At 44.3% G+C, this 25,244-nt stretch overlaps 1 protein-coding gene across 3 annotated transcripts; it reads right to left on the minus strand.

Annotated features, from left to right (window-relative positions):
* Window positions 1–1,128: 1,128 nt before the first annotated feature.
* CDKN1A (cyclin dependent kinase inhibitor 1A) lies at window positions 1,129–22,477 on the minus strand. Of its 3 annotated transcripts, none has more exons than XM_048497127.1 (3): window positions 22,365–22,477; window positions 2,665–3,064; window positions 1,129–1,646 (listed from the first exon to the last, which is right to left on the minus strand). In XM_048497127.1, exons 2-3 carry the CDS (start codon window positions 3,053–3,055, stop codon window positions 1,597–1,599), a joined length of 441 nt encoding a protein of 146 aa, XP_048353084.1. In that variant the 5' UTR covers window positions 3,056–3,064; window positions 22,365–22,477; the 3' UTR covers window positions 1,129–1,596. The 3 variants fall into 3 exon arrangements, with proteins under 3 accessions (XP_048353084.1, XP_048353083.1, XP_048353082.1); XM_048497126.1 differs by lacking the exon at window positions 22,365–22,477 and adding an exon at window positions 10,511–10,562; XM_048497125.1 differs by lacking the exon at window positions 22,365–22,477 and adding an exon at window positions 9,778–10,016.
* Between the last annotated feature and the right edge of the window lie 2,767 nt (window positions 22,478–25,244).

Below are 25,244 nucleotides of genomic sequence, written 5' to 3' on the forward strand. Positions count from 1 at the left end.
AGTTAAAACCACTGTCGTGGCTTGAGGGATTCCAGATATAAACGAGGAATTATTAAAATAGGGCTGCCACAAATATCGGGACTTTTTTCTACAGCATAAGCTCACTACTTTCACTTCCTTCAAACACAGAACCACATTTTTACCTTTTGGTGGGACAGCGTACAACTGTGGAAGTTAATGAAAGCCTGTAGGACTGTACATCCTTTATCATCCCAACACAGGTGTTTTTCTAGGGCAAAGATACCTTCTCCTGGCCATGCCTTGACAATCCCAACTCTGTTCATTATGTTTTAACTTAAAACGTTTAGAGCAATCAAAGGATATGATGCTAGAAGTCTATACTGTATAAAAATCAGGTTGAGTGACTACACTAGAGAAACTATCCCAATAGGTTTTGTGAAAAGAAGCTCAGAGAAGGTGGTGAGGTATATTTCAGAAACTCATGGCTACTATGGGCTACATTTTCTTTTTCCTAGGCTAGTGTTACTCCTACAGATTTGCACCACAATGAAAATCCATGTTCCTTGACAGTTTTGCCTATGAAAAAGTTCAGGCTATACAGTAGAGGATCAAGACTACAACGATTAGGTGCTACCAAGTACTGTCTGAGCAATAACCCCTCCCCCCGCCATATATCTATTTCCAAAGCTATGGCTAAGAGGACACCAGCTGCCCACCACACCAAGGCCTCCATTTTCAGAAGAGGACAAATTAGCTTGCTAGAATAAGTCAGTCCTTCTCTCCTCTCCCACCCCAAACTGTCATGTTAATATGAAATAATAGAAAGTATTACCCTGTAAAGATATTGACCAGTATCCTTCCACTCCATGCATGAGCAACTCAGTTTCCTGTATTTCTCTTTCTGCAGCCACTTCCCTGAGAAGATCATGGTTTAGGACCACATGGAGAAACAGCTGCACAAACTGGGAGGGGCTGCAGCCAGGAGGACAAGGAGATGAAATCACTCCTCTTCTGCAAGCATCACTCTGCTAAGGATCAGGTCCCGTTTCATCCATGAGTTCAGCCCACTGACACTCATAACTGTTCCTCTATATCCCCCGGGGTCAGAAAGCTCCAAGAAAGAAAGGAATATGGAAAAAACTGTACATGCCCTCTGCAACCAAATGGTAGAATACAAGCAATCTTTTACCTGAGGCAAATACATGAAAGATGGCAAGTGGCTACTGTGCTAAACAGGATTCTCAGCCACAACTAGAACTGGCTCTCATCCTTCATTGCAACCATCATGCCAGTTCATTGCAGTTACCACATTAAACACATCTTCCCCAGCCACATTAAAACTGTTTTAAGATAAGACTTTACAATACTACATTGCACATCAGTCTCTAGTGCTACTCATAAATAAGAGAAGTTCTACAATGTTCCCATGTGTTATGTCCACTAAGCAGTTTTATGCAATAGATGAGGCTAGCAAAAGTCTTCAGAGCAAAGGTCCCAATTCTGGTGAATTGCTCCTTCAAACAGTTGTCTTGGTGACTCCATTGGGTGTTGTTCCCAGTTAGGACACTTCAGCAAATAGTGAAGACAGCATCTGCAGCAAAGAAACTGTAGAAGGATGTTGGTTGCTTTGCAGCATCAGGGATTTGATTTGTATGGGACAGTTCTCCGTTTTGAGCTGTAAAAGTCTGGAAAAGAACAGAAGGAAACTGAACTTGATACCAGAAGGGATCAGGCAAATATAAACATATTGAAGAGAACAGATTTCAGGGCATCTGCCATCCAGCCAAGGACGGGACATTATGCCCTAGATAGAGTGAGATTTTAGGTAATTCACTGCCACAATCTTACTTCCCCTTCTTTAGATAGAGCCTCCTCCCACCAGCCACACATTCTCCCTCTGCCTGCTGCCATAAAACAGGGGCCTTTGGGTAAGCAGAGTGAAATGCTGCAGCATTCCAAAACCCCTAGTGCCAGTTACAGCTACAAGCTGAAACACATTTGCCTCAGAAATGCTCCTTTGAGAGCCAACTTCAGTGTGCACCTGAACATCCTCAACTGTTCATTGAAAATGCTGTGGGGAAGAATTAGGACTAATAAAAGGAAACACTTCTTCACACAACGTGTGATTGGTGTTTGGAATATGCTGCCACAGGAGGTGGTAATGGTCACTAACCTAGATAGCTTTAAAAAGGGCTTGGACAGATTTATGGAGAAGTCGATCTATGGCTACCAATCTTGATCCTCCTTGATCTCAGATTGCAAATGCCTTAGCAGACCAGGTGCTCAGGAGCAGCAGCAGCAGCAGCAGGCCATTGCTTTCACATCCTGCACGTGAGCTCCCAAAGGCACCTGGTGGGCCACTGCGAGTAGCAGAGTGCTGGACTAGATGGACTCTGGTCTGATCCAGCAGGCTAGTTCTTATGTTCTTGTGTTCCAGTTTTTACCCTTTTTGCATTTGACAACAGAAAACGCAACAATGTTCAGTACACAGAAGCTGTCAAATAATTCTGTTTTACTGAGGATGCTGTCCTTTAAGATTCAGGAAACATCTCTTTATGTAACAATATGACAAAACAACCCAATGCTGGATTTAAAGAATTAAGATTCCAAAATTCAAGTCAATGCATTTCAATTCAGTTATTGCTGTTGATAATGTTTAGCTCCATGCATAGGTGAACCAAGACAAAACCGGCACCCCCTTACCTTTTATGCTGGTCTGCTTTCGTTTCAAATGCCTTGAGGACTCAGTCTCTAAGCTCCCCTGCCCAGGATTGTCTGTCTTCGCATGTACCTTGAGAAGCACTGGGGAGCTCAGGCTCTTGTCTCTGGCACAACTGTTCTCCTTCGAGGGGCTCAGCAGATCTTGAGGTGACAACACATTGATGTGGGAGACCTTCTCCCATTTGTAGTCCCCTTCAAGCGGGGTTTCTGTTTCAAAGTCAAAGTTCCACTTGCTCTTGGCCTCTTCCCGCTCCACCTTCATCGAGGACTGGAAGTCATTCTGGAGCTGTTCGTGATCAACTGGCCCAAAGAGGTTCCTGCAAAGCTTCCTGCTGCAGGATGACCGTAGGATGCTATCCTGAGACAGAGGCATTTTCTTCAACTGTAAGGAAGAGAAGGAATAATTATGGTCAATCACTGTCCAGTAGTTCAGCAAGTCAAGAACACTACTATTAAAACGGCACCTTGCCACACAAAACCTAACTTCTACTATGGTTTCCTTTCTTAACTAGGCCACCACTGGCTGCCCTTTAGCCCTGTTGCACAAAAAAGCAAATGTTAAAAGCTTCTCCTGCTGACCACCTGCTTCAATTATTTCAATAGTAGCTGTTACTTTGCTTTACTGCTATTGAAGTACTGGTGTTCCATCCTAACGTAGTAAGATGAAAGCTGGTGAACTGCTCTGCATTTGTTCATGTTTATAGAAATCTTAACCAAAAGAGAAGTGTTTTTTCCATAGTTTACAGTAATAGCTGACTTTATTATAATTAGCACAAGTATCAAGCCTATAAAAGCCTGGGAGTCATCCTGGACCCGGCACTATCACTTCAGGCCCAGGTGGCTCAAACGGCCAGGGTAGCATTCCATCATCTGCGTCAGGCACGGCAACTGGCCCCGTACCTCTTCCGCACAGACTTAGCCACAGTCATCCATGCAATGGTCACCTACAGGCTTGACTATTGTAACTCGCTGTACGCTGGCCTGCCTCTAACTGTGATCCAGAAATTAAAACTTGTGCAACATGCGGTAGTCAGACACCTTATGGGGACATCCAGTCAGGACCAGATCACCCTGGTCCTGTACCAACTTCATTGGCTGCCCATCAAAATTCTGGGTCATGTTCAAGATGTTGCTTTGAACCTTTAAGGATATAAGCAGCCTTGGACCTGCATATTTGAGGGACCACATCTCTCATATTGCCCCGTTAGGACCCTCCAATCTTTGGAGGAGTTCCTACTGGAGGTCCCTGGCCTGAAACATGTCCGGCTGGTCTCCACTAGGGCCAGGGCCTTCACAGTCCAGGCCCCCCTCTGGTGGAACAGACTCTCAAAAGAGACCAGGGCCTTGCAAGACTTGTCGAGCTTTCGCAGGGCCTATAAAACAGACCTGTTGGGCCAGGCATTTGGCCAGCCGGGCTGAAGTATGTTACATAATCCCGGCCTCCAGTGGGCTCAAGGGGTGGGGGTGAGGGAGGGTTTTTTATCACCATCTGTTTCTTTGTTTTTAAATATTGTATAGTTAAAGCTTTTTAATACTGTTATTGTATTTTATTTATGTTGTACGTTGCCCTGAGCCCTTTGGGGGAGGGCAACTAATAAAATGAAAGAAAGAACAAATAAAATTTTATACATTTGGTCTGAATGAAGCAATTTAAAAAAAATATTTAACCCATTTGTTTTTAATTGCTCAAATGTCAACCCCTCATTTATATATTCTGTCCATCAATCTTAAGCTCAACTTCTCCATTGTATCTAAATACTTGTCTCTGACTTATTCTTAATGGCACTGATACTTACTGTACTCTTAGTGCAGAGGTTCTTACTACCCACCAAGTATGCAACATTTCACCGAATGCCCTCAAGTAAAAAGATTGTCCTATAATAGTATTCCAGACAAGGCAACTTTATTTGTTTGGCTATATTTATGACATGCCTAGGGTACACCCCTCTCAAGCATACAATTTTTATTTGAGCCTGATTGGCATTGTTGGAGAACCTGTTTCTTTTTTGTCTTGTTGCTATTAAAGTCTCCCCTCTTATTTCTAGAAGCTTATCTCTCTCTCTCTCCCTCTCACACACACACTAATGGATGGAGGAGGGTATTTGTGTCTCATCCCAGCTGGAAAGGATACTGCTGTTTAATTCCTATTTCTTAATGGGCTATGTGGAAAACGCTAAAAGCTGGTGAGGAGCCGTGAAAGCTGTCAAAGGCCACTGTACAAGGGGCTTCCTAAAATCCTGAATTCCAGTCAAGATTTGTAGTTGACCCTACTGGGATCATATCACACCAGTTAAGAATCATTTTGCTAGTTCCCAGGACCACCTAAAGGCATATTCTATACACACCCGGATTTGAAAGAGCCAGAGAAGAATGGAAGAGGCAAATGTATTAAAGCATCCACCTACAGGTGTACTGGGCTATCACGGCAGTGTTGAACACTTTGTACTAAGTATCTCTTTAAGTAATATAGATATCAACCTTCAGTTTTATCAGCTTTTCCAAATACATTTGTAGCACTGATGTGATAACACTGCCTGTTGCACAGATATAGAATAGATAAATTGCATTTCAGTATGAATCACAATGTATTTTTTTATTTGTGGACTCATCTTTCCCATCAAAATAAGTTCAAAGCAGTTCAAATACATATAAGATAAACACTGCATATATTACATATTCAATCTAACGTTATGGCATCCTTCATCTACACATAACCTAGTGAAGGAAGGAGCTAATTAAAGAATCTACATGAGTAAAAAGGAAAGGCAGGGTAGATTTGATTTAAATCACTAATGAATAAAACTAGATTTAAATCATGGTTTTCTACATAAAGACTAGTTCTTGCTTGTAGAATCATATTTACAACCAAATGAAGGTTTCATTTTTAGAGATTAGTCCTATAGTTATTCCAAAAATTACTGATTTGATTATATTATTAGAAATAACATTATGAAATTATTAGGTGAATCATTCTTAGTGTCATTTGGGCTGCAAGCCTTGCATTTCTTTGCTGCAACATTTGCATTTCTTTGCTGCAAAATATTCCCAAACTGGGTCTCTTTTACATTCTGCTGCCATTACAGATGCTCTCCTCCATATCATAAATCATAATATCATAAGCATCAGGCTATACACCCAAAGATGCGAAGATTTGTTTTCACTCCATTTTTATTGCTTCCTCCTCCTTCCTCACACTTAACTCCTTGTGAAGATCTATTCCACTCCAAACAATCTTCTATTCATTTAACTTCCTGAAACTTAGCATGTAAGAGGTAAGGCGTTGATTCTGTCTAAGTAGATTTGAAAAAGAACAATGGAATTAAGGTAGGGATGCCAGTACAGTATTGCAAAATACCTGAATATTTTAGAAGTGGAGTTTGCAACCTATACTATTCTTTTGGTCTCTACAGTTCTTAATCTCTGCCCATCCAAATTATGGACAAGTGTGACCACCACAAAGTTAACATGGGAAAGACAGTCTTCCATTAACAGCCCAAGGATCTCCCACACCATTATCTTTCTAAAGAAACTGAATGCACTTAAGCAAATATAGTTGAGAAATCAGGTGTCCCACATAGCCAACATGTAAAGTCACGATATAGACCAAGGGTCTGCAACCTGCAGCTCTCCAAATGTTCATGGACTACAAAATGGGATTTGGCTAATTGGCCATGCTGGCAGGGGCTGATGGGAATTGTAGTCCATGAACATCTGGAGAGCCGCAGGTTGCAGACCCCTGATATAGACCAATTTAAATTTGTCAAGTGAAAATATGTTTTACACATACGACTGTATAAGGAGTTTGGGAAGCATAACATAGACTTTTTGGGAATCCCTCCACATCTTTGGGCAATGAGCCTCCAAAAGGCAAACTTGTAATGTTACCTTCCTCCAATGTCTGGGTTAGGAAGAAGCAAGGAAATTAAAAATTGCGGCATCTTTCATGCTCTCTTTATAAACAACAATGTATGACGACATAGCGAATGTCAGAAATACCAGAACAAGTCCTGGCAGGTCGAGCTGATGCCAAGGACAAGTCTCAACTTGAAAATCTTGCTAAGTAGCCACTTCAAACCACAGGAGTAAAGTGGCAATTGCAGTTCCCACATTCTGATTCCTAGCAAAAAGATTAACCACATTTACTCTGTTGGGGATAGTTTCACTGGCCATTCGTAGAATCCACTAAGCATGAAGACTGTAATACAACTGGAAGCACAATTTCCCATTCCCTATCTTGTCAGGTAACAACTGCCCAGCAGCCCATCTATGTTTACATTGTGGGGGCGAAGGTCTAGCCACATTACCACTACAGCAAACAGTAGCCACAGAAGGTTTAACATACATTAATCTTAGTCCACAGCCAGCTGGTCATGTGCACTATGTATCACTAGCACAGACCTGGGCATTATATGGCCCGCGGGCCACATCTGGCCCGCCAGATGACCCTGACTGGTGGTCCTGCCATGCTGGGGAGCGAGGCGTCTTTGACAGCCCCGCAGAAGCCGGTTGTCTTGGCTGCCGTATTCTGCGGGGCTTTCAAAAGCACCTCGCCCCCCTGCCTTTTGGCCCGGCCCTCCACAATATTTTCTGTTTCTTATGCGGCCCCATGGAAAAAATAATTGCCCACCCCTGCACTAGCAGCAAAGCTCATTGTGGAAAAGATGCAATGGGCCCTAGCAAAGGGTGGGGGAGGAAGCATCACCGCCCTCAATGGGCGGGGATTGGCTCTTGGGATCAGGGGAAGAGGCGGGAGGGCTTCACAGCGCTAACAGACCAGTGTGCGCCCAGGAGGTGGGCTCTTGGGAGTGGGGTTGCGGGAGAACTTTGCAAGGCCAGCAGAGCAGTGTGTGGCCAGGCGTCATTACTTCGCTGGCCAAGATGGGCTCTTAGGGGTGGGGTTTGTCGTCACAATATTCCATCCCTTAGTCTTTTATTGGTTAAGGATATGCTTCCTAAAATTCACAGAGAAAGAAAATCAATTATTCTTTTAGAAGGAACTGACTGTTACCATAAGCCTCCAAAAAAGTAGGTTCTAGATCAAACCAAGCATTAATTCTCCCCAGAAGCTAAAAGGGCTAAACTGAGGATATTGTGCTTTGGTTCCATCATGAAAAGCCAAGTTGCACTGGAAAAGTTAAATGCAGCAGGAAAAGAGGAAGACCGAACATGAGATGGATGAATTCAATAAAAGAAGCCATGATCTTCAACTTTGCAAAATCCAAGCAAGGCTATAAAGGATAAAGAGTTTTGGATGTCATCAATTCATGGGCTGCCCTAAATTGTAAACAACTAAGCAGAACATCGCACACTTTGATTTTTAACCCAATTTCATAACATGTCCTGACAAGTAGAGTTTCGATGCTGTAGACAGGTTTAAGCTTTAAAATTTATATGCGAACACACACTCCACCTAAGGCAGGCTAGAAACCAGCCTATACAACAAAGTTACATTTCTGGATTTTCTTGCCATAACTGATGTCCTGCTAAAAAATGTCTTACAGTAAATGTCTTTACTCTCTCCCACCTGGCCCTACCTCTGAAGCTGCATTCTACCAAGTGAGATCTTGGTCAAGCAGGATTTAGCAGCGTGCACTCTAGGACCCTGAGGAGGCACTGCCTGCCAACTAGAAGTCTCCTGTATCAGAGACTTTTTGTTCTCTGTAACTGGTGATTGAACATGGGACCTTCAGCATACAAAGTGGATGGCCCAACCTTTGGCCTATTTTAGAGCACCTTGAAAGGAGAGGCAAAAGCTAACATTTGCGTGTATATAACTTTGTGCTGCACTGCAGAAACAGCAGAACAACCCTGCAAGGTCTGCACTTAAAAGCCAGCCAGCCGACCACCATTCAAGACAGTAATGCAAAACCAGGCGCTTAAACTTCCCGCAGTCCCTGCGATGGAGCTGGGCGCTTCCTTTCCCACTGATGCATCAGCCTCTGCACTAAGCGCCTCACACCCAAGAGGCGGGGCGAAAGACTCCCGCGGCCCCCGCCCCGCGATTGCGTCACCCGCTCCCCCCCGGGCGTCACGTGCTGTGTTGGAAAGTTGCGCAACGTCGCTTGCCACACAACCCCGTCGCCAGAGACATAAACAGCGTTTACTACGACTCCGCCCCAGCCTCCAGCCTCCCACCCCGCCCAAATGCAACAAAAGCCATTTCAGGTGCTAAGGGGAGGGGGAGAGGAGGGCGCTATAAAACTCCAATAAAACCCAATAAAGAGGGCCGGACCCGGGGAACGAAGGCAGCAGGAGCGCCTCCGGCTTCCAAGGAAACCTGAACACGCCACCTACCCCGGGCGTATTCGCAAAACAGCGCACAAAAATAAAACGCGGCTTGGGAACAAGGAGTTCCCACCGAGGAAAGAACACCGACCGGGCAGAGAGTCAAGCCTGGGTCCCACCCCATCAGGGCTCTGCCTTTCCTGTCCGCCGGCTGCGCAGCTGGGCCAGCTCCTGGAGGACAGACGAGTGTCCCGTCCCCCCCCCCCCCGCGCGCGCCTGGGGTTCTCCCCTTCTGCAAGGAAGCCACTCGCGCCCTCCTTCAGCAAAGTGCCCAGCCAGGCGCGTCCTTAGCAAAACTCTGGGCGCAGCCCGGGCCGGGCCTGCTCTCTTGCATCAGCCCTGGAGTGACTACTGTCCCTGAGTCACGGCCGCCTGACTCCTCCCGCCGAGCGAACGGCTCTGGCTTTCCCGCAAAGCACGGGCATGCCTCGACAAAGTCCCCTGCCCTGCAAAGCCACCGACTCCGCAGCACCTCTCCCGTCCGACGCCCGAAAAGCTCGGCTGGCTTCGCGTCCCCGGGCATCGCCGCCCCCGCCCCAGCCCCACGGCTCACGAACGGTCCGGCAAGGCGCACGAAGGAGACGCCGCCGGTCGCCCTCCTCACCTCCCCCCTCCCGCGACCGGAACGAGCCCTCCGGTTTCGGGAAGGACGAGTTTTCGCCGCGCGACTCGCGCCCCCTGTGAACGACCCCTGAAAAATCTACACCTGGGCGGTTATGCTTCAGCGCGAAAGCGGCAGGTTGCGTTCCTCCACTGACTGCGAATCAATCAATGCCCGTTTATCAATCCCGATCTTGCAGTGGTACAAACCCTTGTCAAACGACGACGACGCTTTTGGAGAAGGCGCCTGGTTACCGCTCTCCAGGCGGCGCCCGCAAGGACCAGGCTGCCCGGCCACAGTGGGCACCATCACCACTCTAGGGCGAGAGACCCCCACAGGGTCCCATCAGTTTCCGAGCCCCCTTCGAAAAAACTGTTCTCTTGGCGCCTTCTTATCCTAAAGAACACACGAAAGCCAGGGAAACACAAGAGAGCCGCCATCCCGACGATGCCTGCCCTTAAGAGGAACTAACGGAGAAGAGGACAGGTGGAAGAAAGGATGACGAAACTTTACTTGGAAAAGCAAATGCGTGTGAATGTCACGAGTGGAATAGGGAACATCTGCAGTGACAGACAACCTTAGTCCATTAGTCCCCTTATCCTGCCCAAGCACTCGTCGCTTGTATGTTCTTTCACATAAGCATACGGAGATGACTGAGCACAGAGCAGCAGAAGGTGATGCCCACGCACCACAGGCGCGAGATTGCCCCAGGAAGGGTCCAGAAACAGGTCCAGACCGGGCCAGGGTGGAAGGCACACGGGTGCCGTGAAGCCACATCTCGTCACCACTTGCGAGGGACCTACGTTCGAGTCCACTAAAACACCATAAACTGCACTCAGGGCTACCTTTGGCGACCACTCAAAACGGTACCAACACAACACCCCTCACATCGGGGAAATAGAGGAATAAAGCAGAAAAGCCTAGAGAACAAACAACGCTCACCTCCCCAGGCGCGCCCGCGCTCCCTCTATCACAGCAGTTCTAGAGACTGCAGGCGGCGGCTGTGACTACATAAAGCCCGCAAGACTCCGCCCCCTCACAAGCAGAGGGCGGGACCTTCCCCCTCCTCCCCGCTAGTCTTGTCTTAATTGCGAGTAGTTGAAGCCAGGAATTTCCAAAGAGCCGTCTTCTTTCCCGTGCCTGCTGTTGACTCGCTGCCTCTCATCCCTTCCTCTCCCACCCCCCCACCCCCGCCTTTCTAGAGACGCAGTTAGTGGTTGGGCAAAGTCTTCCCCAAAAGTAGCAGAGTGAGATGCTAGTAACGGAAAAATCCCAACACCAAAACGTTTTCTTAGGCAAGAGCTGCATGGACGATGTTGCCAGTGTGATCCTACGTGGGTCAGAATGTGAAGTCAGTTTTAGTGTCTTAACACAATCGGAACTGGCACAAATAGCTCAAGAGAAGCTAGAAGGAGGTTTTTAATTTAATTTGTCTGCTAAGGCTATTTGGAAGCATACATTAGAAAGGAGCACATCCAGGGGTGGAACTGGTGGGTTTTTAAAAAGCTCTTGTCTCTTTAAGAGCTGTGTGGTAAGTCAAAATTTAGCAGGTGAAGTGAAGTGTGGAGATGCTGTGGTGGGACAAACAACTCCTTGAATGTTTGTCACATTCGTGAAGGTGGCTTTCATGGGGGGAGGGGTTAACCATTCACAAATTCTTGGGTACTGTGCTTTAGCAACCATTCACAAATGGATTTTTGCTGAATATTTTCTCCATACCACCTAGGTCTAAATTAAACACCATCTAAAAGCAAATCATACAAATTGTCTTGCCCTGTAGGACCAGAATTTTGTCCCCGCCCTCCAACAGTCCTACTGAAACCCCTCTTAACTTGTAATGAGAATAATTCTTTTCCAAATGACAATGAAATTGTACGAGTGTTTCCTTGGAAGTAAATTTTACTGATTTATTTTTCTCCCTTTCAGTCCTAGCCTCACTGCATTCTATTATTCAAATCTGTTAGATTTAAATTTTATCCTGTTTTATAACCCTCTTGCTGATTGTCTGAATAAGTTTGTTTTACTAGGAATCTCGTTTATCGGATTAAAACGTTATAATTCAACCATGATAATATTTTGCAATTAGTTTATCTAATGACTAAACAGTTCTATTGTACTTGCTATCCACCTTGAGTCCCAGTTAGAAAGGCAGGGTATAAATTAAAACAATATTATAGCCTTTGGTGTTGTGTGATTTCCGAGATGTATGGCGGTGTTCTAGTAGCATTTTCTCCTGGTGTTTCATCTGCATCTGTGGCTGGCATCTTCAGAGGATCTGATGGTAGTAAAGTAAGTGGAGTATATATACCTGTGGAATTTCCAGGGTGGGAGAAAGAACCATCTGCCTGTTTTAACAAGGGTGCAATTAGCAAGCTTGATTTGCACTCAACACATGCTAGAACACGGCCATACAGCCCGGAAACCACACAGCACCCCAGTGATTCCGGCCATGAAAGCCTTCAACAATACATTATAGTCTTACTTCACCAAGGACTCTCATCTTGAAGCTCATGCCACCTCATCCTGAACATGATAGGAAATCCATTTGGACTTACTTTTGAATAAGAATGTTTAGGATTGCAGCCCCAACCAGTTAGGCCTCAAGGCCTGCCCTGTCCACCTCTCAAATTGTCAGGGCAAGAAGTGGAGGAGCCCAAGCTTCTGCTTCTAGCTGAGCCACGGTGCAGAATTATATCCCTCATTCTGTGCCGCTTCAGAGTTATTGTGCCTGTATTGATGTCTACCTACTTAAATGCAGGCACACTAACTCTGTTTGAAGCGGCACAGAATGAGGGATATAATTCTGCACTGTGGCTCAGCTAGAAGCAGAAGCTTGGGTTCCTACATGTGCCTCCAGGCTCCACTTCTTGCCCTGACAATTTGAGAGGTGGACAGGGCAGACCTTGAGGCCTAAATGGTTGGGGCTGCAATCCTAAACATTCTTATTCAAAAGTAAGTCCAAATGTATTTCCTGTTTTGTTCAGGCTGAGGATATGCTGCCACAGGAGGTGGTGATGGCCACTAACCTGGATAGCTTTAAAGGGGGCTTGGACAGATTATGGAGGAGAAGTCAATCTATGGCTACCAATCTTGATCCTCTTTGATCTGAGATTGCAAATGCCCTAGCAGACCAGGTGCTTGGGAGCAGGAGAAGGCCATTGCTTTCGCATCCTGCATGTGAGCTCCCAAAGGCATCTGGTGGGCCACTGAGAGCAGCAGAGTGCTGGACTAGATGGACTCTGGTCTGATCCAGCAGGCTCGTTCTTATGTTCTTATGTTCTTACCTCTTAATCATTGTGGTTCATAGAGAATGGGCTTTGTGCAAAACAGGTTGACTGCTTGTTTCTGGCTTCATGCCTTGGGATTTAACTCCTTTGCATGGAGATCCTTAGAAAGATTCACAGAGTTACTCTGGGTTTACAAAGGTGTAGTTCTTAGGAGTGCACTATCAAACCCTCAAACTTCAAGTCAAACACTCAAGATCTGGCAACACTATGCTAGCCACAAATTGCCAGCCTAAATTATGTCAATGCTATGTAACAGACTGGTTGTGGTAGGTTTTCTGGGCTGTGTGGCTATGGTCTGGTAGATCTTGTTCCTAATGTTTCACCTGCATCTGGCTGGCATCTTCAAAGGTGTATCACAGAGAGAAGTCTGTTACACACTGTGTCATCCAGCCGTGAAAGCCTTCAACAATACTATGTAACAAAGTTTTTGCAAATTGCCTCTGGCAAAGAGAACTATGCAAAATTTGAGCAACACTTAGAAAGTCCTATTGTGACATTTTCTCCCTGGCTCTTATCCTTCTTCCATCTTTCTTTTCTTCTTGAGTATAATGGGAAATCTAGACCAGAGGAGCTAACTATAGAATTGCTAAAAGGTCAAGTTTTGAACGCAAACAGTGTCATATGCAGCAGCTATAACCAACATATTTACAGCTACTTGTCAGACTAGAGCCTTTAAATCAGAAACTGTATTCAATAGCTGTGTCATATATTAATATATGGAAAGCATCAGAGAACTTCTAGGCAGATGAGGCAGTGGTCTCACAGCTGCCGGTTTTCTGATTGGGCTCCTCCTGCGTGTTTAACCAGCTGGGTGACAGAATTTCATGAAGCCAGATTTTCCTCTTTACGTATGTTTGGGGAAATGATGCCTGTTACATGTTTGTTTACCAGCCAGGTGAGCTCCCCCCCCCCCCCAATTTTGGAAATTAAATAATTGTATCATAGATTGGGAAGGAGAAAAGGTCTTTCTGACCTTTCACACTCAGTATAGGGGGTTAGAATGTAGCAGCAGAATTATTTGGATTAACTCCAGGTATTTTCATGCCTATTATGCTTAAGGACCCTTTTATCCTCTAGTAAGAATAACAGCAACATAAATTAAAATAGCTGCAATCCAAGGACTTTTATCCCCAAGGACAAAAAATGTTGCAGAGCCTATCTGAGCAATTCACAGTAAGAGGGCCTGCCTAAGGAAGTTTCCAGCTGATGTGCTGTAATAAGGAACATGCCTGGGCATGTTATATTTGAGAGGCTGCATCCTGATCAAGCATAGAGTTACCTTCTAAACTAATAATGTTGATCATTAAAAAGCAGAATGTGATGTTGTACCACCATGGAAACCATATAATATGCTTAGCATTTAGTTGAACTAGTTGAAGTACATTCTTTCTTCTGATCATTAAGGACCTTCTTGGTCAAATCTCAGCATTTCACAACTTCATTTGGAGTCAGTCAGACTGCCACTAGGTTGCCATTTTTGTTCCTGGCAGAGCACCTGTGTATTTAAGAACTGTGAAACAGGCAGAAATTCAATCAACAGTAACAGGTGCTGCTCTCCCATAAGTACATTTCTGTTATGCCTAGGCACCTGCTGAATCTATGTCCGTTATGCAGCTTTTTGAGGTATAGCTGCTTTCCCAGGGAAGCAAAAATGGCAACACTATTCATGCCACATGTCTAGATGAAAGCAAACACTAATTCAAGATGATCATTATCATCTTAAAACACATGGGCCTATATATTCCAATACAAGATATATCATGGGACACCTGTCCCTTGATCATCTCATGTCTGTGAACATCCTCATTCATTGTTGCTGCCACTGCTCCCTTGTATTCAACAATCAAGCATACCCTATTGTGTGACCAACTTTTACTTGGTTTCTCCTACTGTAGGCCCTCCCCTTGGCACAGGGCCATGTGGAAGAGAGTTCCTTTGTTAGGTCCAGGACTCTCCTTCTGCTAAACAGAGCAGATAAATTGTGTTTGTGTGTGAATCATTTTTAAAACAGAGTAGGAGGCATGGGAAGTCATTACTTTCATGCAGGAATACCATGGCTTCTAGAAGTAGCACTAAATGACTAGGCATAACAGAAATGACTGTAAAACAAAAAAAAATCACCACATATTTTCAAATGCTGCTGAAACAGGCAACATTCCTACAACCAAAACAACAGCGACTGTATTTCTTTTGACATCACTTGCTTTGTCCTACTCATGACTATGGACTAACGATGTCTAAAATGTAGACTATTTTGTGGGGATGAAAGTAGGGCCCCAAAAGGATAAGTACTGTGGCTGATGCTATTTAACTTGTTCATAAATGGTCTAGCATTGGAGGTAAGCAGTGTAGTGGCCAAGTTTGCAAATGATACAAAATTTATTCAGGATGGTGAAAATCAAGGCCAACCTTGAAGGGCTCTAGGAGGAACTCCACAAATTGGGTGAATCGGCAACAATTTAGCAAATAAACTTCAATGTAGATAAGAATAAGCTGATATGCAGTGGGGCGGGGATCCCAACTTTAAGTATATAATAATAGGGCCTGAAGTTGCTAATACCAATGGAAAGAGACCTTGGAATCACATTGGATAGCTCAATGAAAATGTCAACTCCGTGTGTTGCAGGAATGAAGGCAAATGCTAAGCTGGGGATTATTAGGAAAGAAATCTATAGATCTCTACATAGATGTATCACATTTGGAATAGGGTGTCTAATTCTGGTCACTGTATCTCAAAAAGATATTGGAGTTGGAAAAAGTGGAGAACAGGGCAACCAAGATGATTTAGAAGTTGAAGCACCTTCCCTAGGTGAAAGGCTGAAAAAATTGAAACTTTTCAATTTAGAAAAGAGATGACTAAGGAGGGAGCATGATAGAAGCTTATAAAAGTATGTGTGGGGTACAGAGAATGGACAGAGAGAACATTTTCTCCCTCTTTCAAACTAATAGAACTTGAGAGTATCAAATGAAGTTGATGGGCAGTAGATTCAGGATGAACGGAAAAAAAATTGTTTAGTCAACGAGTGATTAAAATGTGGAATTTACTGCTAAAGGATGTAGTGATAACAATAACCATAGACTTCTTGAAAAGGTGTTAGACAGACTCATGGAGGATAGGTCTATCAGTGGCAGTGGTGGGATCCAAAAATTTTAGTAACAGGTTCCCATGGTGGTGGGATTCAAACTGTGGCGTAGCGCCAATGGGGCTGGGCAGGGCATGACAGGGGCATGGCCGGGCATTCTGGGGGTGGGGCATTCCTGGGCGGGGCTGTGGCAAGGACGCAGCCACTGCATGATCCCTTAGGCTGAGGAAAGCCTTGAGATGCCTTGAGCGCGGAATGGAGCTGCCACACACGCCGGTGCACCTCCTGCTAGACTGCTTCAAGTTCTGCGCGCTACTGCTGAGAGGACGGGCGTAACGAAGGCAAAAATCATGTGGCAAAATCACCAATTATTAACCCCCTCTCGGCACACACAAATAATTAGTAACCTACTCTCGGGAACCTGTGAGAACCTGCTGGATCCCACCTCTGATCAGTGGCTATAAGCTGTGTTGATAGAAGGGTTTGTCCATGTTCAGAAATAGTAAACCTCTGCATTCCAGTGCCAGGAGGCAACATCAGGTGAAGGCCTGGCCTCTATGCCATTTTATTGACCCTCCAGAATAACTGGTTGGCTACTGTGAGAGATTTCTAGACCACTGATCTAATCCAGAATGACTCTTCTTATGTTCTTATTCTGTCCACTCCTCCTGCTTCCCTCTCAGTTTGGCTGGTTTAAGAGAGAGTTTGAAAAATGCCCTGTTCTAGTCATGCCAGTGGTGCTTCAATGCACAGATTTTTAGATACACAGCACAGAGAAATTGGCATTTTGTCCTGGCAGAATACCTTTATGCTTTAGAATTTGCCAAAAATAAAACAGCCTTCATCCTAGCCTGCTTTATTATTTTACCTTCAGCTCTTCTGGTAGGGAGATATTAATGTACCCACTATTCTCTGTGTCTGTCCTTGCCAGTGAAATGAGGTTGAAATAGTAAAACACGTGCTTTTGTATTGGCTATTTTATAAGAACATTCATATTCTTATACATCACCCTAATTCTATCCAATTTTCCAAGCAGATCTAGCAAATTTTATATGTCCCTTCTCCTTTTCGATCATTCCAGTGAAATCACTTTTATTGTCAAGTCGCAGCCAAATTATGGAGACCCCAATCACGGGATGAATGAAGGTGGTGGAGGTTTGTCATTGCCTGCCCCTGCATAGCAATACTGAACTTCCTTGGTGGTCTCCCATCCAAATGCTAACCACACCTGACCCTGCCTGGCTTCCAGGATGAGAAGATCAGGCTAGTTTGGACTAAGATGGCTAAATTCTGTGCTTCAAACCTGTTTAATAAGGAAGCAACTGGTTAAATCTTTTTATTAATTATGCATGTATCTTGAAAATTAATTTAACAAGACTATGAATTTTTATTCTGTGTGCATTTTTTAAATGTTGGCTTATTTGTTTATTATGATATTGCTGGTTGATCTAGGATTGTAATAAAAGTAATAGAAGAGTACGTGCCTGTTTACTTGCCTGCCAAAGAAGTGCTAGTATTGGGCTTTAAAGATAGAATAAGTTTAGACTGGAGCTTTAAAAAGTGGAAGTATGGGTGTGAGAAACATATGTTTCATGTTAAAGTGTAAAACCCTATTTTGGATGGTGAATTGCCTGCTGCTTACAGATAAGGAATCAAGGTTTGTTTCACGCTTTCTGTTCTGTTTCCTAGCAAATGAATTGTTTGGCTACCTAAGTACTTTGAGGGGTGTGACACTTGTGCATTCTCTGTTTCCACCCTACTGAGAACTGAACCTGAATATAAAAGCAGCTTATCTGTTAAACAGAGTAGTCAGTTGATCTTTTACAGTGAAAGTCATAGGAATCACAGTTCTCATTCAACAAAAGTCTTGTGGCACATTTGAAGACTAACATAATTCTCTGACTAACAAAATCACAAACTGTGTTGGACTAGAGTACAGCCTACTTTTTTAGATACCTCCTACATAAAATGACAGATGTAGCAAAAAAAATCAGAATTAAGAGGATATGAAGTGGAGGAAGTACAGGTTAAAGTGTAATTAAGTACAGTGGGGACAGATGGACAAATGTTAACTGAGGATATGGGGATAGATGCAGAAAACCTACCATGGTACTTTTCTTTACAAAGACATTCCAAAGACAAATATGTTAACCATGCAGGCAAAGCATTGGCTTTGGATTTATTTGGCCTAAATGGACTGATATAAATGGCCTAAATGGCCTACGTAGATTTAAACACTCAGGGGAGTGTACCTTTTTGTCTAGTAGAGGCTGTCGCATAATAGACTACGCCTTGGTTTCTCCAGCAATACTTGGAAGTGTGAATGACTTTCATATAGACCATCACAATGCCAATGATGACCTACCGCTCTCCCTGACAATCACTTTTATCGAGGATCAAGCAGTGCCTTTCAGGAAGAACGATGAGACTGCTATTCCATACTTAAAAATCACCTGATCCTCTGGAATGGAGAAACAGTTCCATGGAATAATAAACAGTCAAATCTTTCTGGAACTATGGTCTGAAATAGTGCAGACTGAGTCATCTGACTCGCTGCTGCATTCTTACGAGGAAATAATACAGAACATTATAGCTTTATGTGCTGCTAATACTAACCAATCAAGAAAAGTTAAAAGACCACTGGCAGATGGCTTCGACCAAGAATGCCAACAATTAAAACCCCAGTTACAAGCCATATACTTAAGACAGAGAGCTGCCAATGAACCTTCCTTACCTCCTGCTTATTTATTCAGCTTTTAAAGGACAATAAATTGTGTATCATGCTGAGTGGGAAATACGCTGAGTGGGAAATACTCATTCAGGTAACCAATTCTAATGACTCCAGATCCTTCTGGACCATAATTTCCAGTAATTTAAAAGCTATCAACAATCTGGTAGCTGGCATCTCGATCGAAGCTTGGCATCAGCATTATAAGAACATTTTTAATGTGGAAAAGGTTGACCTTATAACTCAAGACCAACCACTTCCTGATAATCTCCCGGACAGGACTGGCCCCAAGTTCAGGGGCGTTCTAGCCTAGGGATATGGGAATAAGTACAATATGATTGGCCCAAGATCACTCAGAAGCATCTATGGAAGAGTGGGGATTCAAAGCTGGGTCTCCGGCACCCCACTACGTGACTGAAAGGCCAGCACCAGCACTCTGCCCCCGACATCCAGGAATTAGGGGGAGCTCTGCCCCGCCCCCACCCACTCCCCTCAGCTGCTGCTCTCTGGGGAGAGAGCATTTGCTGGGCTGGGGATGTGCTGGGTTGGGGAGGCCCCTGGCCTCCATACTTATAAAAGGACGTCATAGAGGCCAGCAAGTGCTCTCCCCGCAGGCTCTGGGGTGAGCAGCAGCCAGACTCCAGGAAGCCCAGGGTGGGGTGGGGCCCCGCCCTCCATCACTTTTAAAAGCACGTCTGGGAGGCTGGCAAGTGCTCTCTCCCCAGGCTCTGGGGAGAGCAGCAGCTGGGCTCTAGGGAGCCCAGTGTGTGTGTGGGGGGGGTGGCTTGGGGGAACGGCCCTCAGTATACCTCTGCTCCCATTTTTCCTCAGTACGCCTCTGCTCCCAGATCAGACATTATAACCACCACACCACTCTGGCTCTCTCATAGTCACAGTGACCTTCCACTGAAGTTACTCTCACATACAAATCAGCAGAGCACTTGTCCTAGGGGACACAGATATGATGTTTAGTAAGTTTTCAAAAGGTAGTCATTGGATCACAGAGGGTTGGATCCAGACTAAAATTTTCACCAGAAGAATGGACCTTTCCTGCCTCTCCCCTCCTCCATCAGCCACCCATCTCCACAAAATGCTGCTCCTGGGATATACGGAACCTGAGGAATGACATGTAGGGGGTCCACAGAAAGAAGGAAAATTAGTGAAAATCACCACATTAGTCAGGTTCCAACCTGGGGTTTTATTTCTACAGGGGGTGTAGCACAGCTAGGAAAGGGGTTTAAAGGTTACTTACTATATCTGCACAATTTCACTAATGGAAACTGACCTTTCCATCCCCCACACTGTTAGGCCTGAAAACAAAAAAGATAAGACATCCCTTCTCATTGTCCATCCTTTTGCCTTTTCAAGGCTAATAATAGAGCAGGATACCAGCCAACGGCTTAAGCACAGCTATCTCTGTATTAGATTGAGGCCTAAATTATGTTGCTTGTGTCTCCAGCTTACAGAGGACTTGCCAGACTAAAAAACCTCCTCATGGCTTGCCTTAGGTTTCCAGAATATCAATATCCTTAGCAGTGTTTGCCCTTAGTGTTTGTCCTTAGCACAGAGTCCGATAGTTTGTTAGTTTGGGCTGCGTAAATTTATTCAAAGGAAAAGTTCTTGTTGGATTCAAATGACAGCTCTGGACTCCTTCAAAACATGCTCATAGGGAAGAAAAAAAAGAAATTCCAACAACTGGAAGCACTAGAAACCAAAAGGGAGAGAGGCAGACACTACACTAAATTTCACTTCTGAAATTGATTTGTGGATCCACACCACTGATTGCTTGTGGCTATTAGAAACATTATTCATAGAATAGCTTCTCACTCTTAACCAAGTACAACGTCTTGAGAAGGCTCAGGCTTCCTAGATGTGATGACAGCCCCCAAAACTGTTGGATGTAGCAATATCTAATGCACAAAGGAACTGAGGAGAAGACCCAGCAGGAGGCGGGCAAGTAATCAGCTGCAGAGGGCTGTAAAGTTAGTGACCCCTCTGTCCTTTTGTGTCACGTCTGTCTTTAGACTGATTCTCTCAGGTCTAATATCCTGTTTCTTCTTGGAAGTAAGAAAAGAGACCCTTCCTAGCTAGCAAGACAGCAGCATGCGATCTCTCCCTCTTTCCTATTCTAAATGTCCTTCCTAGTAAACATTTACTGTTTGCCCTTTTAATCAGTCTGTTAACTGCTTATCGGTGCGGTCAACTCCAACGTTTTTGGTTATGCCCAGTACACTTCCCATTGTTGAGATTTTTTTTTACTCTTGTAGAATTTGCATCCCACATGAAATATACTTGACACAAAATATAGTTAAGCTGCTTGAGATAGTAAGTGTCAATTCCTAGAGGTAGGGAACCCACCCATACTTGGCTGTTTTTCATTTAATCACCTGTTTATTGAACAACTGCTAAAATGGCCAAGCCCTAATCTGGAGAGCCCAAACTAGCCTGATCTCATCAGATCTCAGAAGCTAACAGGATTGGCCCTGCTTAGTATTTGGATGGGAGACCACTATGGAAATTCAGGATTGTGAGATCAAGGCAGGCAATGGCAAAACACCTCTGAACATTTCTTGCCTTGAAAACCAAATGGGGTCACTATGAGTTGGCTATGACTTGTTGGCACTTTCTACCACCAGAGCATCAAATACTATGTAATTAGTATCTACCTGGGACCTTCGTACCTGCGGGACCGTCTCACCCCATATGTCCCAAATCGGTCTCTGCGTTCGGCAGAGGCCAACTTACTGGTGATCCCTGGCCCCTCAATGATGCGGCTAGCCTTCACCCGGGCCCGGGCCTGGTGGAACGCTCTCCCTCCAGCTGTCAGGGCCCTGCGGGATCTCAATGAGTTCCACAGGGCCTGCAAGACTGAGCTGTTCCGCCGGGCCTTTGGAGAGGCTGGCCGCTGATGGCCCCCCCCCTTCCTTTATAACATCAGTGGATCCTGCCGTCTCCCTTCCCCCTTTCTCTTTTAGGTGCCATCTGTTATGCTGATTTAGTGTGCTGCGTTTTAATGGGGTGGGGCTTATTTTATATAGAGCCAAATTAATTAATATTTAACTGATTTTAGTCTTTGATTTTATTGTGCTCTATTTATGTTGTTGTTCACTGCCCTGAGCCCTTTGGGGGAGGGCGGTATATAAATCTAATAAATAAATAAATACTTCAGTTAGGGTTTTTTTAGTGCAGCTGTATGTGTGTATGCATTAAGTTTATCAGCTGCCTTCATCACAATGGATGCAAAAAGACAAACAGAAATATTACAAAAATTTAAACACCTTAGATTAGTGGCTGTCAGCTTTCCTGAAGTGGGAACCATTGCTAACCTTACTGTCCTTTAGAAGACTAATTTACATGCTACTTTCTTACTGCTTTCACCTTTCTCAAACAAAATACAGGAATCAATTAACATGTGTATAATCTGTTTTATGTTTCATACAGTATTTCATAGCCACTTCACACATTAAATTGGGGCAACTCCAAATCTGGCATTGAGTCTCTTACAGCCTTACAACCCAACTCCCCACATTCTTCTCCCTTGCCTTGTGACCCACCATTAAGAGAGTTGCGACCCACTTCCAAATCCTGAAGGCCTGAGAAGCATGAGCACATGATAAAATACCATCTAATAAAGAAATAGCCAGCACCAGCTCTCAAATGCTTGTCTGAGCAGAAAGTCATTTCAGAACATTACTTACTATTATTAGACCAGACTGTCCTGTGCAGGTGATCAAGATTTTCAGTCCTGGCTCCAGCTGTGTTTGCAGATCTAAAACACAGAGCCCTGACACCACCGTCTGCTTTAGCACTATTGCAGTGTGTGATGTGAGTAAGCACTACTCTCTGACAGAGCAGTCAGAAAGGGTGGAACTGCACTAGAAGAGCAGAGGATTAATGCTGACATGCCTCAACATGTTCCCTCTACTTTGGTCATTTTAAATCAATCAGTCATAATTACTATTAAAAGAATGCAATGGCATGCCACTAACATTGGACCCTCAGAACTGTGTGATTAAGCTTTGGATTAAATGTTATAAGAAGAACATAAGAACTAGCCTGCTGGATCAGACCAGAGTCCATCTAGTCCAGCACTCTGCTACTCGCAGTGGCCCACCAGGTGCCTTTGGGAGCTCACATGCAGGATGTGAAAGCAATAGCCTTCTGCTGCTCCTGCTGCTCCTGAGCACCTGGTCTACTAAGGCATTTGCAATCTGAGATCAAGGAGGATCAAGATTGGTAGCCATAGATCGACTTCTCCTCCATAAATCTGCCCAAGCCCAAGTCCAAGAAGAGCCTTGAACACACAAGCTGCCTTATAATGAATCAAACAATCTGTCCATCAAGGTTAGCATTATCTACTCAGACTGACAGTGGCTGTCCAAGGACTCACATAGAGATCTTTCTCATCACCTACCACATGATTCTGGAGATGCTGGATCAAGCCATGGATTCATCTCATCCAACACCCTGTTACTTCTGGGAAACTCACAAGCAAAAATACAGAAGTGTTGTCAGTTCAGTGCACAGTTACTTCCATCTCATGCTGGTGGTTCTTGATCATACATTCATCTGGAGTTGGAGAACCCACCCTGGTACTTACCAAGGCCAGTAGATGAGGGGAGGGGGGCAGCTATCTGCCACCTAGCAGGTCCAGCGACATGATTCTACCTCTAACTGGTTAAGCAGAAGCTAGCAGGCCCTGGAGCAGCAACAGTACTACAAAGGCCAGGAGAATCAACAAAGCCTTGTGCCCTAAGGAGCCACACCTCATAACTGGGCTTGTTGCCAGCTGGCCAGCAGCCCCAAGAGATGACCATGGAAACTCCTATGGGAGGGATGAAGCCACACCTCTGCCTCAAATCTTGCAGGAATATTGACTCCCGTGGGATTTCCCTGGAACTACCTAGATGGGTGGGACTTTAACTTCTTTAAAAGGAGAGTCAGCTAAACTAAAGGATTCTCTCTGCTGGGTTGTGGAAAGGCCTAATATGGGTTAGAAAAGATACAGGATTAATTTTCCCCCCACCCCCTTCACAGTGCTGAGGCCACACAGGCTTCTATAAAGGACACTGGGTGGTATCCAAGTTCAGGGATCCAATCCAGCAGCCCCAGCTTCTCATTTGTACATGCAATTTTCTCTTGAGATAATTCAAACAAGTGTCACCAGCTCCAGGTAGAAAGATTAGAATTTTTTTGTCAAGGCCAAAGTTGACCTGATTTATGTCTGTATAGTAAATATGTGGTAGAGACAAAGTCCAACTAGAAATCAGTCCTAGAAATTATTTTCATTGCCAAGGCTAAGGCTCAATTCAAACATAATGTTTGAAAGAGAAACATCCTCATGCAGTATTTCCTAAGGCATCCTTCATTGTTTGAGAAAAATGTCCAGGTACTGGTGTTCCACTTGTAATATTAGGAAGCTTGGATGACGCCCATCTGGGCTAAGGATTACTATTGCACTGACACAAAGATACAGGTGAGGCAATTCAGTTTAAACAAGGCATTGTCAACAAGGAATACCACAAGTGTACGTTTTTTCTTCCATGCATAGAATCACCTTTAAACCAGGCCACGGTTCTTGAAAATGAGACAGTATAATTTTTTTAAATTCCTCTGAGAGCATTTTTGTAAACCACAATAAGACACTAAGGAATGGATAATAAGGCTGTCAGGTCGAAGGGTGTGGCTAGGCAGACTGACTTACATTTTTTTTAGAAATTAACCACTGCAAGTACATTGTGTTTGCTACTGGGTGCATTAAGATTCTATTTTTAAAAAGAAAACCTACAAACACACAACCACTTGGTGAATAGGGATGGACTGTCAGATAGTAGTTTATTCAAGAGGCAGAAAACAAACACATTTCAAGCAATTAGGTTCAGCTCACAGTTCCAGAGAGCTATGAAAGGAACCCTCAGCCACCCTCTTGGAAACATTCATAGTCTCCTGTACCTGACACTGGCTAACCTACAGCCTGGGTAAACCACATAAATAGCTGGGGAATAAAGGAGAGGACTTCAGTTTTAGTGTTGACATGAGATGGAGCCTATGTATTTATATTGTATATGTGTTTTGCTCCTGTTGTCTCTGAATTTTTGCTGTTCACCGCCTGGAGCCCTCCGGGGATCGGGCGGTATAAAAGCCGAAATAATAAATAAATAAATAAATAAATAAATAAATAAATAAATAAATGAATGAATGAATGAATGAATGAATGAATGAATGAATAAATAAATAAATAAATAAAAATTTCATTAGTCATGGTTTCATGTCTCAACCTTCCTAATGACGTGACCCTTTAATACAGTGCCTCATGTTGTGGTGACCCCCAACCCTAACATTTATCCATTTTACAGGTGGAGAACACTGATGCAGAGAGTCTTAGGCGACCCCTGTGAAAGGGTCGTTCAACACCCAAAGGGGTCCCGACCCCCAGGTTGAGAACCACTGATTTAGGGGCTCTTAAAAATAAACGTATTTTTCTGTATTTTACTGTCTGTCATCTCATCATACTTTTATAGAAATGACCCAGTAAGGTCCTAGACTAGTGTCATTTCTGCACAGCAGAAATAAAACAT

The sequence above is a fragment of the Sphaerodactylus townsendi genome, linkage group LG05 (genome assembly GCF_021028975.2).
Source record: "Sphaerodactylus townsendi isolate TG3544 linkage group LG05, MPM_Stown_v2.3, whole genome shotgun sequence".
Lineage (NCBI taxonomy): Eukaryota > Metazoa > Chordata > Lepidosauria > Squamata > Sphaerodactylidae > Sphaerodactylus > Sphaerodactylus townsendi.

Bases quoted from the DNA above. Each gene is read 5' to 3' on its own strand.
- CDKN1A (XM_048497127.1), bottom strand. From the start codon at position 3,055: ATGCCTCTGTCTCAGGATAGCATCCTACGGTCATCCTGCAGCAGGAAG. The intron at 1,647-2,664 runs GTAAGGGGGTGC...GTTCTTTTCCAG, and splicing joins AAAGCAGACCAGCATAAAAG to ACTTTTACAGCTCAAAACGG.